At 47.8% G+C, this 14,064-nt stretch overlaps 1 protein-coding gene across 1 annotated transcript in view; it reads left to right on the top strand.

The window, feature by feature from the left end:
- The window catches only part of ASB5 (ankyrin repeat and SOCS box containing 5), a 39,078-nt gene extending 26,812 nt beyond the window's left edge, over window positions 1-12,266 (top strand). Inside the window, exons 2-7 of the mRNA XM_084878361.1 lie at window positions 4,084-4,163; window positions 5,042-5,149; window positions 6,095-6,245; window positions 6,392-6,526; window positions 10,291-10,482; window positions 11,473-12,266. Coding sequence (XP_084734487.1) covers window positions 4,084-4,163; window positions 5,042-5,149; window positions 6,095-6,245; window positions 6,392-6,526; window positions 10,291-10,482; window positions 11,473-11,600 — 794 coding nt within the window. The 3' untranslated portion in view covers window positions 11,601-12,266. The remainder of the gene's footprint in view (window positions 1-4,083; window positions 4,164-5,041; window positions 5,150-6,094; window positions 6,246-6,391; window positions 6,527-10,290; window positions 10,483-11,472) is intronic.
- Window positions 12,267-14,064: the final 1,798 nt, after the last annotated feature.

Raw genomic sequence — 14,064 nt, 5'->3', positions numbered from 1 at the left:
ACAAACAAACAAAAACCCAATAAACATTGTGTTTTGTTTTTCATTGAACAGCATTGTGTTCTGTAAACTACTCCTTTAATAGATTGGTATATCTTTATTTCTTACAGCTAATAGGAAAGAAAATGTAGTAGCCATTGTTGCTAGCTTAAATGCCTTTATAAGTCCTGCTATTGCTTATTACACTGTATTTAATTAAGTTGATAACTCTGAAAATCATTTCACTTGAGAGATGCTGCTATTGTTCTAGCTGGTTTGGCTCAGTGGATTGAGCGTTGGCTTGTGGACTGAAGGGTCCCAGGGTTCAATTCGGTCAAGGGCACATGCCCAGGTTGCATGCTCGGTCCCCAGGAGGGCACATGGGGGGCAGCGTGCAGAGGGCAGCCAATCAATGATTCTCTCTCATTGACATTTCTCTCTCTCTCCCTTTCCATTCCTCTCTGAAATCAATAGAAATATATTTTAAAAATAGATGTTATATTTATGGCGTGGGATTCCTTACATTTTGGAGAAGGATTGCTCCCTGAAGTTCCCATTGAAATCTCCCCTGTTGGCTGGGTTTGTGTCGCAGGAGGCTCAGCATTACTTACTTGTAGAGCAGGCCCTGGGAGCTCATTCCTGATCCCGGCAGCCTGCCCCACAGGCAGTGCTGCCCATTGGATGAGGACACTGGCCCTCCCATTAGATGGCTGTGTGGAGGCCACCCGCCCTGCCTGGCCATCCTTTTCCTCCCCAAGCTTCTGGGCCCCACCTCACCTGGTTTCTCACTTCCTCCTGGGCTCCATTTCCCTCTGTCCCCCTCCTGCTCTTGCTTGCCCCTGCTGGAAGCAATAATAACACACAGCGGGGGCCCCAGGCAGTGCGCAGGGCTGAGCTCAGCTGGAAAATACTCACCTGGCAGTTACTTCTTCTAAGCATGGTCCACGCCCAGTGGGCCGAGGAGTCCCTCGTCCCCCACATGCTGTGTTTTCAGTGGTTTTGTCCCTGACCACCTGCCTACACTGTCCAGCAGATTGCTGTGACATTTAACTTCCATGCCATGTCAATGGAGGTCATATTAATAGGGATAATAGCAAATACACATAAGAAAGATCTGGCATCAGCATTTTTTCCCCTCCACCGTAATGGCCTTAAAAAACAAACAAACAAACAAACAAACAAAATAGACTGGGACAGAAAGGTATGTGGCAGTCCTGGGAAGGAACCCCGGGAAGTGGGATGTAGGTGGGAAATACATATACTTTGCTCTCTATGTTGGTCCTTGTGTAGCCTATTTTCTTTCTTTCTTTTCTTTCTTCTTCTTCTTCTTCTTTTTTAATATATCATTATTGATTTTTTACAGAGAGGAAGGGAGAGAGATAGAGAGCTAGAAACGTCGATGAGAGAGAAACATCGACCAGCTGCCTCTTGCACACCCCATACCGGGGATGTGCCTGCAACCAACGTACATGCCCCTGACCGGAGTCGAACCTGGGACCTTTCAGTCCACAGACCGACGCTCTACCGCTGAGCCAGACCGGTTTCGGCAAGCGTAGCCTACTTTCTAAGTGACCCTTTTCCCTCTTTTTCTTTTTTATCTTGTGCCCACCAGCAAGTGGTGCTCACGGGGGCCAGAGGGCCACCCAGTCCGCTTGATGGACAAACACACGAGTGTGCAGAAGAGGAGACCGGGTTGCTCGTAGCTGCACACATTGCTCACTTCGCTGCCCCGAAAGGTCTTCATGATCTCTCTGAACCAAGTGAGCCCAGGATGAGTCCCAGAAGGCCCTTTCTCCGCCCTCCCGCCCCGGCAGCTGGTGAATTGCCGCTGAAGCTAATGATGAGGGAAGAACGCTTAGAGCTGGCCCATGGGCCCATTTAATGCAGCACAGCTTTTAGAGATAAGCTAAGGGTAACGGACTCCGAGAAGACCCTATGCAGGAGGGCACACACGATCCTTATACATATTATAGCTTGTCATTTAAATTCAAACATACTTAAGCATTGAATACTCAACACCTTATCAACTGCTCTGCTGAATAAACAGAACATAGTGGTTTCATACATATGCAATCTCTCTGGGAAGTGAATATTATCATTTTCTTTTAAAAATATGTTTTTATTGATTTCAGAGAGGAAGGGAGAGAGATAGAGATAGAAACATCAATGAGAGAATCATTGATTGGCTTTCTCCTGCACGCCCCCTACTGGGGATCCAGCTTGCAACATGGGTGTGTACCCTGATGGGGAATTGAACTGTGACCTCTTGGTTCATGGGTTGATGCTCCATCAGTGAGCCACACCAGCCAGGCTATAATTTTCTTATTTAAACATTCACAGTGAGAATGGATATATGTTCCAGTGCTCCAGAATTTCACTCCTCAATCAAGTTGTTCAAGGCTATGTATGATTTGCAACGCATCAGATTTCATTTTAAAAGCTACAACTCAAAACATGTTCCCCAAAATAATATTATTTCCAATGGAGACTTTTGCATTGCAGGAGGTGAGAACATAATGCTCCAGGTTCTTATAAATTATTATCTGGCCACCAACTTCTGTCCTATCAATGGATAGTTACTGGTGTGCAATATTTATTTCAACCCTGCTTCTAATATATAGCAGGAGCGTTGCCTATGGAAAGAAATAACACACAAAAGCTAACAACAGTAACTCTTCTTTCCGTTGAAAACTCAAGGAGTTGGCTGTCTGGCTTAGTAATCCTCTGGATGAGCAAGAAACATTGCTAGAGGGAAAGCAAACCCAAGCCAGGGAATGCAGTGTCTGACTCACTCAGCTCCAGAGGAAGCCATGTGACGCCCTACAGGTGACTTCCTTCCTTCCAGTGCTCAGCACCTCACCTGTAAGATAGGCATAATCATTGCCTATACCTGACCCAGCGGTGAGAACTAGCTGAGCGGTCGAACACGGTGCTTAGACTAGCTCATTCTCGGGGGGGAACACTGTTCAATATTAGCTGTAATTACCATTAGTCATGACTCAATGCCAGTGCATAGAAGACTCTTCCCCTCCCCATTAGGAGCAGTGTTCTCAATAAAATCCCAAGTATCACTGGTCATAAAAAAAAAGGTTTGGCTCAATGGATAGAGTGTCGGCCTGTGGACTGAAAGGTCCCGGGTTCGATTCCAGTTAAGGGCATGTACCTTGGTTGCAGGCACCTCCCCAGTAGGGGGTGTGCAAGAGGCAGCTGATCAATGATTCTCTCTCATCGATGTTTCTAACTCTCGATCTCTCTCTCTTTCTCTCTGTAAAAAATCCATAAAATATATTAAAAAACAAACAAACAAACAAAAAAAACCACCAAGGCTGGTGACTGGCCGTTGACTTCTGTCTCAGAGCAGGTTCACTGGGCCGTTCCATCGCCTTGTGGTGTGTGCCCCACGTCGCATTCAGTGGCGTGGTCTGGACCTCACTGACGGGTGGGAAGGCTCACTGTGAAACCACAATGCAGAAGCACAGGCGGACGTGGACTCTGCCGAAGGCACAACGTGCAGAGACGACACGGAGTCGCCTAAAGGACAATGAGTGCCCTGCCGACTTCCCCATAGTTGTCCCGACCCATTGCCAGGCTTTCGGCGTGCTTTGCCCACAATGTGTGTCTGACTAGCAGCTAAGCGACTGTTTAAATTGCACTAGAGTTTATTTTACAATTATTTGTTGCATAAATAACATTATTTTGATTTGTTGCAGCCCCTCACACCTCAAGGCGGGGAAACAGCAGAGTGGGGGTGAAGGTTGGGAAGGGCATGGGGAGGTGGTCTGGCCAGCTGGTTCTCTGCTAAAAGTGTCAAAGCCAGAATTTGGGGGGTTCTGTCTGGACAACCATGAGACAGGGGTGGTTTTTTGTCTGTTGGTTTTGGTGGCAAATCTTGTGACCCTAATTCTCCTAGTCTTGGAAAGAGAGAATCCCAAGGGTGAGGGGTTTGGGATCAGCCAGTCAGGATCCTGGAGAGAATCCAGTTTCCTGGTGGCAGGGATACATGTCCTGGTCCCTGTGGGAACCCTGGGTCGGGGGTCCCTGCTCCCCCGGGATCGGTCCTGGCTCGGGGGCTCGCCCGGACTCAGACTGGGTGCCTTCTCTCCGCAGGTTCCTGGGCAGACCGCTCACCTCTCCACGAAGCAGCGAGCCAAGGCCGCCTCCTGGCTCTGCAGACCCTCCTCTCCCAGGTGAGGTGTCCCCTGTGCTCAAAACAGCCCGGCCCTGAGCAGAGACCATGAGCCCCAGAGTCATCAGCTCGGAAATGCTAACACCGCTCCGTAACTCTGTTAAGCCTTTTCAGTTGAACTCACCAAGCGGTCAAGTCTGAGGTTTCTTGTCTGTCTCTGAAAGCTCTTTATGAATATGTTGGTGTCTGCTCTTAAGTCTTAGCATTTCCGATTTCCTGTGCAGTGTATGCTTATTGACAGACACACGTATGCAGGAAATCATTGGAATCGCGTGTTATTTAGTAAGTGTGTTAAGTATCCTTCATCCTACAATGTGTGCAGCTGATCCAGTTCAGCCTAAAATATCCAAAAAAGGCTTGTCAGACCAGCCGCCTAAACCAGTGGTTGGCAAACTCATTAGTCCACAGAGCCAAGTATCCAGCACAGAACCTCCTCAGCCCCCCTTCCTGCCAGATCGTGCCTAAGTGGATTCTTACAGTCCAGGGCATTCCCCGAGGGGGAGCTGACGTGGGATTTTGTAGCCCAACCCAAGCAATTGAGCTGGCCTCTACACAGGCTGCAGTCCCACAAAACAGACCAAAAAACCGACAGCGACCCCAGCCGTTCCTAAAGAGGAAGAAAAAGTTACCTAAGCAAATGTCAGTGATACTTGCAGAATCTGTTGAGCGCAAGGCTTAAAGTGGCACTTGGCCTGGGTAGGCGGTGTCACAATTACGGGCCCAGGTGCCCCTCCATGGCATTCGGACTGGCCTTTCCTGCTGAACAAGCCTGCCTTGCCGGGCATTCCTTGGCTTTTGGCATCACTCTTTAGGGGCCACGGTAGAGATGACTTGACAGGACTTGTTCTCACCTTTCAAAACGATTCCTGTCACCTCCAGGGTTACAACGTAAACGCCGTCACCATAGACCATGTCACCCCACTGCACGAAGCCTGCCTCGGCGACCACGTGGCCTGTGCCCGGACTCTTCTGGAAGCTGGAGCTAATGTAAGTCCCTGTTCCATGTTTGCATCAACTGAGAGGGCTCAGATCAAGAGAAGTTCTCATCCTGCCTCCCTTTCCTTCTTGGTGGTTCTCAGATACAGTGGGATAAAAACAAAGCTCTCCAACTGCCCAGCCTTCTCTCATTCGCACTCCAAGAAGGAACCCCAATCATTGCAAAAGCGGGGTAGCACGCTGCATCCTATGGGGTACTCCGTGGGCTGTGCCCTGCTTTCGCGGTTCTCCATAGGAATAGATGAACTTGTTTGTGCCTGTAATGTTTGCCCATCTTTTGGATGATTTTCTTTAAAAAATATTTTTTATTGATGTCAGAGACGAGGGAAGAGGGAGAGAGGAATAGAAACATCAATGATGACAGAGAATCATTGATTGGCTGGCGTCTCCTGCACACCCCAAACTGAGGATTGAGCCTGCAACCCGGCCTTATGCCCTGACTGGGAATCGAACACTCACCTCCTGGTTCATAGGTTGACGCTCAACCACTGAGCCACGCCTGCTGAATTGGATGATTTTCTTTAGATAAGTCCTCGGAAATTTCATTTTCAATTGAAACTGCTCCTGGAAAAGTGGCTTTGTCGTTATTTTCATCAATCACTGTCACGCTTGTTGACTTTATTACCTATTGAAAAGTACCTAACCATTAAATTCATTTTTTGTGTATTTGATCCTTGAGTATGTAGTTTTTTCATCATTTTTATTGTAGGTTCATTCCTATGAGTTATCCACCATATCCTCTTTCTATCAATATGTATCTGTTGAAGCTGTAAAGCTTTCCTTACCCATGTGTCTGAGCTAAGCACCCTTTGTCATATTTACCACACACGTGTCCCCAGTTATTTCCATGGGCAGATCCCCACACCTTTAGACGAGCCCGCGAGTCGATCACGTGCGATCCTCCGAATCTCACTCTCAGATTTTGGTTCGGTTCAGGTCAACGCGATCACCATAGATGGCGTGACGCCATTGTTCAACGCCTGCTCGCAGGGCAGCCCGAGCTGCGCGGAGCTGCTGCTGGAGTACGGAGCCAAGCCGCAGCTGGAGTCCTGCCTGCCCTCCCCGACCCACGAGGCCGCCAGCAAAGGTCAGCTCCGGGCAAGTGGCAAGGGCAGCCAGCGGGCCACTTGCAGGGCTGCAAGGACCTTGCGGTGACTGACAGGCTGGGGCTGTGGGCGCAGGTGCGTGGGGGGTGGGCCTGGAGGAAAATGGGTCTGTGCTGTGTGTCCTCAGGCCACCACGAATGTCTGCAGATCCTCATCTCCTGGGGCATAGATGTTGACCAAGACATTCCTCATCTGGGAACGCCGCTGTATGTAGCTTGCATGTCACAGCAATTCCACTGCATCCGGAAGCTTCTTTACGCTGGTAAGGTCCTTTCAAACATCTCCCATCCCATCCATACCCACAAGCAGTATTACAGCTCTTATTTCTTTGTCCTAAAAAAAAAAAAAAAAAAAAAAAAAAGTGTTGATTGATTTGAGAGAGAGGGAGAGATTTGCTGTTCCACCAATTTATGCGTTCATTGGTGGAATCTTGTGTGTGCCCCAGCAGGGATGGAGCCCTCAGCCTTGGCATTTCGGGGTGATGCTCTAGCAGCTGATGAACTACTCAGCCAGGGCTCCACTTGTTTCTCTACATAAGCTGCTTTAAAATTATATCTCATTTAAAAAATGTTCTTCTTCTAAGCTTCTCACATATCGGCCTATAGCCTATGAATAAGAACCTCATTTTTTAAAAATCTTTATTGTTGAAAGTATTACATAGGTCCCCTTTTTCCCCTCATTGACACCCTCCAGCCCATCCCCTGCCCCAGGCCCTCACCACCTACTGTCTGTGTCCATGGGTGATGCATATCTGCATACAAGGTCTTTGGTTGATTACCTCCCACCTACCCACCCTCCCCCATCTTCCCTCCAAGATTTCTCACTCTGTTCCCTGCAAGACTTCATTCTTCTTCTTCTTCTTCTTCTTCTTCTTCTTCTTCTTCTTCTTCTTTTTAAAATTATTTTATTGATTTTTTACAGAGAGGAAGGGAGAGAGATAGAGAGCTAGAAACGTCGATGAGAGAGAAACATCGACCAGCTGCCTCTTACACAATCCCCACAGGGGATGTGCCCGCAACCAAGGTACATGCCCTTGACCAGAATCGAACCCGGGACCTTTTCAGTCTGCAAACGGACGCTCTACCACTGAGCCAAACCGGTTTCGGCAAGGCTTCATTCTTGATAACTCCACTTCACCCCAAAGCTCCAACTCCTCTACTTACAAAGGTCAAAGGTCATAACATTCAGATTTTCACGTTTGAATGCAATGTTGCTAAATGTGAATATATCTGGGAAGAAAATGGTCAAAAGAAACTCTAGGGATAGTTAACTGCCTTGTCTCCTTACACCCCACCGACCCTAACTCCCACACGGTCCTAGACTGTCCTCCGTCTCACTTACCTGAAGAGACACACTGCCCACTTACTTGAAACAAACCAAGTCCTCAAGGTTCAACTCCAGTCCTGAGAACCTTCTCCTGACCTTGGGACCACGGCTGGGAGCTTGGTTAAGTATGGTTTCTCTCTTTTCTCATCCTCTCTTCCCTCCAGCACAGTGCTTCTCATGGCGGTGTTTAAATAGTCTTAAAATGAGCAAATAAGTTTCTATGCTTTTTATTGTTCACTAGAGGCCCAGTGCAAGAGATTCATGCACTCAGGACCAGAGGTGGGGGACCCCTCAGCCTGGCCTGTGCCCTCTCACAGTCGGGGAGGGAGAAGTAGGCCTAAGCAAGGAGCCGGACATCCTTAGCACTGCCACAGAGGCAGAGAGGCTCCCGCCAGCTGTGAGTCCACCTCAAGGCTTCTGGCTGAGCAGCACTCCCCCTTGGGAATGCACTGACTACCAGGGAGCAGCTCCTGCATTGAGCATCTGCCCCCTGGTGATCAGTGCATGTCATAGTGACCAATCATTCTGCCATTCAGTCTATTTGCATATAAGCCTTTTATTATATAGGATGGCAATCGTCTGACCTCTGATACATCCTGACAGGTCTTTGGTAACCCCTTACTGTTCCTCACAGTATCTTTTCTAAATTACTCATTTCTGGCAAGCAGTCTCCATCTGTTCCACTCCCTTTACTAATAAGACTCATAACACAAGTTCTGCTAATAATCGTTGGCAGATTGTTATTTCCGGGCCGTGTCTCCCATAAGCTTACATAACCAGGAGAGTGTGTTCTTCATTACCTTTCTTTACTTTGCTGGGAATATTTTCTTTTCATTGAATATTTTATGGGTAGAAGAATACTGAAAAGTGCTGGACGGACCTCCATTCTCAGGCTCTGTTCTCTCCTAACACCGACGCACCCAGCAGCGTGTATGCTCCCCGGATGGAGATTTTGTTATGCAAGGCAATGTTCCCATTAAACATTTCCATTAGGTTAAAATGTCGGAAACAATTACATTGATTGCACCTTGAGAGTGGCAGGAGGGCCGCTCCCAGCTTAGAGTGCCCTGCTTCTTACCAACAGGAGTTTGACAGACAGGACCAGGGAGCTGGGCTGAAGGGACTAATGCATTTTCATCGATACATTTCTCGGTGTTGTAACCACTCAGGTGCTGGAAAATGGGATTCTTCTTCTCCCGTACCGCATTAAACAGCGTTTCTCAGTCAGCCATGCATTCAGGGGCCGCCACGGAGATAAAGGGCAATGCATTAGGTGATTTAGCACGGGAGTTATTTTTAAATGGAAGCACTTAAGACAATTTGCATGCAGAAACAGAATGTGCCTTTCCACTGGACAGACTCGGAGCCTGTGTGCAGTTATTGCCTTCAACTACACGAGTGAGAAGTGACAGGAACATCTGACTACATTTTATCCAAAGAGCCTATGTCTCTGGAATCACAAGTTTCCCAAGAAACAAAAGAACTCTGTTGCCTTAAAATAAATGAGAAGAAGAAAAGCAATAAGCTCTTGAATTCTCCTGAGAGCTATCAGTCAGGATGCAAGTAGACATGTGTCAACCTAATTGTGCACTGTTTACAATACAGATGATAGCTGATATGAGGAACATTGGAACTGTTTAAATTTAAAAGTTATTTTTGTTAGGTGATATTTTAACCATATCACCTAACAAAAAGAATAGTAGACAGTATAAGAATATGTGCATTTTTCATCCAGATCTACCAAGTTTTAAGATTATGTAAGTGTGTATGTATATGTGTGTATGTGTATATGTATGTATATGTATATGTATGTATATGTATATGTATGTATGTGTATATGTATATGTATATGTACATGTGTGTATGTTTGTATTTGTGTAATGTTAAAAACATTCAAACCTGTAAAGAAAATTTGTGAGTTTATTTGAGCTGAACGATCCACAATTGCTGGGAAGCAGAATCTCAGCGGATTGGGATAGTGCTCCGGAGAATGGCGGTTTTTCATCTATTTTTATACATCGCAATCAAAGGAGGGACATAGGTGGGTTACATGAAATCCACTGGTGATGGATTAGGGAGGCTGGAGAAAGCAAAGCGGGGAAGTCTCTGGGATTGGATAAAAAGTTAAACGATGGACACATACTTAGGTGAGTACTGGATAGTTAACAGTCAACAATTAACACGATGACAATGACAATGAAGGACTCTGTGGTCTCCGTCCTGGTGCCCAGCACATGAGGTTGTGCCCCAAGGGGTCTGGGAAAAGGGAAGTTACACGCTGCCCAGACCTTTCATAGGCATGTTATCACAGATGCAAAAGGACAATAGGCTCAGAGAAGGTGAGGGCTGACCTTGTAAGGGAAGATACCGGCCTAGGACAGGACTGCCCACCATCACTGCCTTTAGTCAAAGTGTAATTTCAGGCCACCCTGTGTGGTGACGTTAGGTCTCTAAGTTTGCAAGCCCTCCATGCAGGCATCCCCTGAGCTGTCAGGGTTAGCATGTGGCCCCTTTCGTATATAGTATGTGTATGCATGTATGTGTATGTTCATATATGTATGTACATGTCCATATGTATGTATGAGTGAGGCACTCAGTGCCAATGGAGCTGAGGTCCTTTCTGCCACCCCTTCCTCCCTGCCCTGAGGTGACCCTTAGAACATCTCTGTTTGTCCCCATCGCCGTCCTATTTCCCCGTAGGCGCTGACATACAGAAAGGCAAATACTGGGACACGCCGCTCCACGCTGCCGCCCAGCAGTCCAACACGGAGATTGTCCACCTGCTGCTGGAGTTCGGGGCGGACATCAACGCCAAGAACACGGAGCTGCTGCGGCCGGTGGACGTGGCCTCGTCGAGCAGCCTGGTGGAGAGGACACTGCTGCAGCACGAAGGTCCGGGCAGGGGCGGGCATCCGGACCAGCGCGGCGCGTCTGCGGGGAGAGGGAGCAGGGGCACCAGAGACCGCCCAGGGCATGCGAGACAGTGATGCTGTGCGAGCTGGAATATTTTTTGTGAAAGTAAATACTTTTTAACTCAGGCTCTATCGATGAAAAAGACAATCACAATGATCTTAATTTTCTTTTATTTTTTCTTCATTCGACCTAAACTCTCTGTTCCTTTGGCTAAGTTAAATAGACTCGGTTTTGACCCTACATATCATGTAATTCTGTATCATATCTACAAATAGACCCTTAGAAGCTCTCCTCACTTTTAGGGGCGGCACCGTCTACGATGTGGGTAGATACATGACCAGGAAATACTTCCACACTTACCACTTAGATCCAAGACGGAATCTCCCAAGTCCGGCCCGGACACAGTAATTCAATTGGCTTTGGCTTAAACGATAAATCGAATTTGAGAAAAACAATTAGTGCAGGCCCTCCTTTGATCTGTAGCTCCTACAAAAAGCAGAATTTGTTTCTGAGGTTTTATTTTTTTTAAAAATATATTTTTATTGATTGCAGAGAGGAAGGGAGAGGGAGAGAGAGACATACTAGAAACATCAATGGTGAAAGAGAATCATTGATTGGCTGCCTCCTGCACTGGGGATCGAGGCCCCAACCTTGGTTTGTACCCTGACCTGAAATCAAACAATGACCTCCTGGTTCATAGGTTGACGCTCAACCACCGAGCCACACCGGCTGAGCAATTTCTAGCCCGAAGGCTTCCATGCCTTAAAGCAGGTGGATGGAATAGACCTCCATTCTAACACAGCCTTACGAAGGCAGTGTAAATGCTTGCATGAATTTTCTGGTACAGGGGTCCTGCTGCCAGTTTGCTACAAAGCTCTGTAGATTTCTCTGGTGTGCCTTCATGCACCTTGTAACGTCTGGAGATCCGTGTTTTGATGTAACGGACACACACCTGCTTCTCTCTTGCAGCCACGCCCAGCTCCCTCTGCCAGCTGTGCCGCCTCTGCATCCGACGCCGCATCGGAAGGCCGCGCCTGCACCTCATCCCGCAGCTCCAGCTGCCCACGCTGCTGCATAACTTCCTGCAGTACCGATAGAGAGTAAACAGCCTCTGAGCCCGACAGTCCCAGCTCCGCTTCCTCCGCACGCTGCATATTTCACATTAAAATGTGCTCACGAGGGGGGAGACGTGGGTGGGGCCCCCCCAGGGGAGCGGGGAAATATCGGTTTCACCTTTAAGTGTCCTAGAGGGCACTGCTGTTTAGGTAGGCGTTGTCATTGTTTGTGGACATAGTATGTCTAACACACCTATGTATTATTATTTCCATAGACCCTTCTGTTGGCTTAGGGGAAAACAGAGGTCTCCATTTTATGGTTTTGTTTTTTGAGTGAAAAGGAAATATTCTTCTTTATATGGTGTATTTAAAAAGGTCTATAGTCTTCAAATAATGTGTTCACCTTTCTCGTTTGGTGTGCCATGATCCTCTGTATTTTTATATTAAGACGAACCATGAGTACAGCTTAGCAAACAGCAGGGAGCCTGGCTGGGGTCACTCGGTGGTTGAGCATCGGCCCAGGAACCAAGAGGCTGATGGTTCGGTTCCCAATCAGGGCACAGGCCCGGGTTTCGGTCTTGATCCCCCATGGGGGGTGCAGGAGGCGGCCGATCAATGACTTCCTCTCTCATCTTTGATGTTTCCATCTCTCTCTCCCCCTCCCTTCCTCTCTCTAATAAAAATCAATAAAAATATATTTTCAAAAAAGAGCCGCTAATACTCGTTTGAAATAAAGAGGACTCATCGGGGCAGTGGCACCCGCACTGTCCTTACAGAGATCAGTTCACAGGGAAAGAGAGTCCCTCTCCTTGCAGAGATCTGGTCCAGCTGGGACTGGGAGTTATGCTGCCACCACCCCCCCCCCCCCCCACACACACACACCCTGAGGGTGAGGACCTCGCCACCTGCTGGGCTATTTTAAGGCCGCCCCTCCTCAAGGGCAGCCTGGAGAGGTCTCTCTCCAGTGCTTTCTGACACATCACTCCTGCCTCCTCCAGGGTCAGGCATCACCAGCAGCTGGTGCTCCCGGGAGGAGGGGAAGGGACTGGACGTCGTGTCTGCCTGGCAAAGAGGCCCTGCCCTGGTCACACCTCGGGGAGCAGGGCAGCCCAAGGCCTTCGAAAATGAGAGAGCAAGAGCTCCTTAACTGCGGGGTCCACTTAGCCAACTTAGAGGCCTTAAAAATGCCCCCCTGGGATAGACACCAGGAGGGTGTTTCTAACTCTCCTTAACCAGGCCATGCTGTCAGCACACACGGGAGTGAGGGAGCGTTGGGTCAAAGAGTCTACTCCTGAGACAGCGCCCTCTGCAGGGTGAATACCGTCTTTATTCTCTTGCTTTAACTGTGCTGGTGCCATGGCAAAACCGTGTCTGTCCCCTTCGTCCTCGAGGCCGGAGTTGAGTAGATTACGGATTTAAAAATAAGATCATCAAGATGCTTACAACTCTGTTAAGTAGAAGAACATATTTTGATGAGGTTTTAAAACTTATCTCATTTTGGTAAAAACAATGTAACTCCTATTTCAATAACTCAGAGGCCCATCTTCCTGTCTCCTTATTTCTCCTGCTGACTTCCAGAGACCCCTGGGGGATTTATTGCTTAAAATTCCCAAATCATGACGTTTTGCATCAAAAATCATTTGTTCAGAGTTTCACAAATAGAAAGAAGGCGGCAGCAAGTGTGTTCAAATATGTTCCTGTGGCTGGAGAGAGACCTTTAAAACTTCTGTTCTCCTGAAATGGCTCTGGAAACATGGTTCATGATAAACCCCAGGGGACAAGACCGGTGCTGGGCACCCAGGAGGGACGGGGTGAAACTGAGTGAATGAACTGCACGCACTGGGGCACGCACAGGAGGTGGGAAAATCCAACGTACAAATGGTTTCCAAATACTGCACAATAACACTTCCTGTCATAACCAAGGAAACGGGTGCATTTAGACATTAAACTTTCATTCAGACGTTAAGCATTTTATTAAACATTCAGACATTGAACATTTAATTTCCAAGGCCTTTTTTCCCATCGGTGTTTGGGAGGGAAAGCCGTATCGTTTCCAGTTTCCAAACAACACTGCCTTGGTCCCCTCAGCCTCCCACCCGCTCCTTACCCCGCTGGGCTGGAGCAGGGGCTGCGCTGGGCTGGCACCCACAGGCCCACAGTGAAAGTCCACTGCGCCCTGCCGCCCAGGGGCGGGGGGTGCAGGCTCCACCCAGTGTGGCCTGCAGGAGGCAGCCTCTCAGGGATTCCCTCATCACTGATGTTTCTATCCCTCTTTCCCTCTCCCTTCCTCTCTCCGAAATCAATAAAAATATAAGCCTAACCGATGGACTCAGACAACAGCGGGCTGAGGGCATGAGTGGGCGGATGTGGGGGGAATGGGGGGATAGGACACATATGTAATACCTTAATAAAGAAATTAAAAACACTTAAAAAAGACAAAAAATAATATATATATATATATATATGTTTTTAATTTTTTAAATTTTATTTAAAAATTTTTTATTTT

The sequence above is a fragment of the Pipistrellus hanaki genome, assembly GCF_964339955.1.
Source record: "Pipistrellus hanaki genome assembly, chromosome: 3".
NCBI classification, from domain to species: Eukaryota; Metazoa; Chordata; class Mammalia; order Chiroptera; family Vespertilionidae; genus Pipistrellus; species Pipistrellus hanaki.
This window is presented reverse-complemented; position numbering and strand designations above follow the sequence as displayed.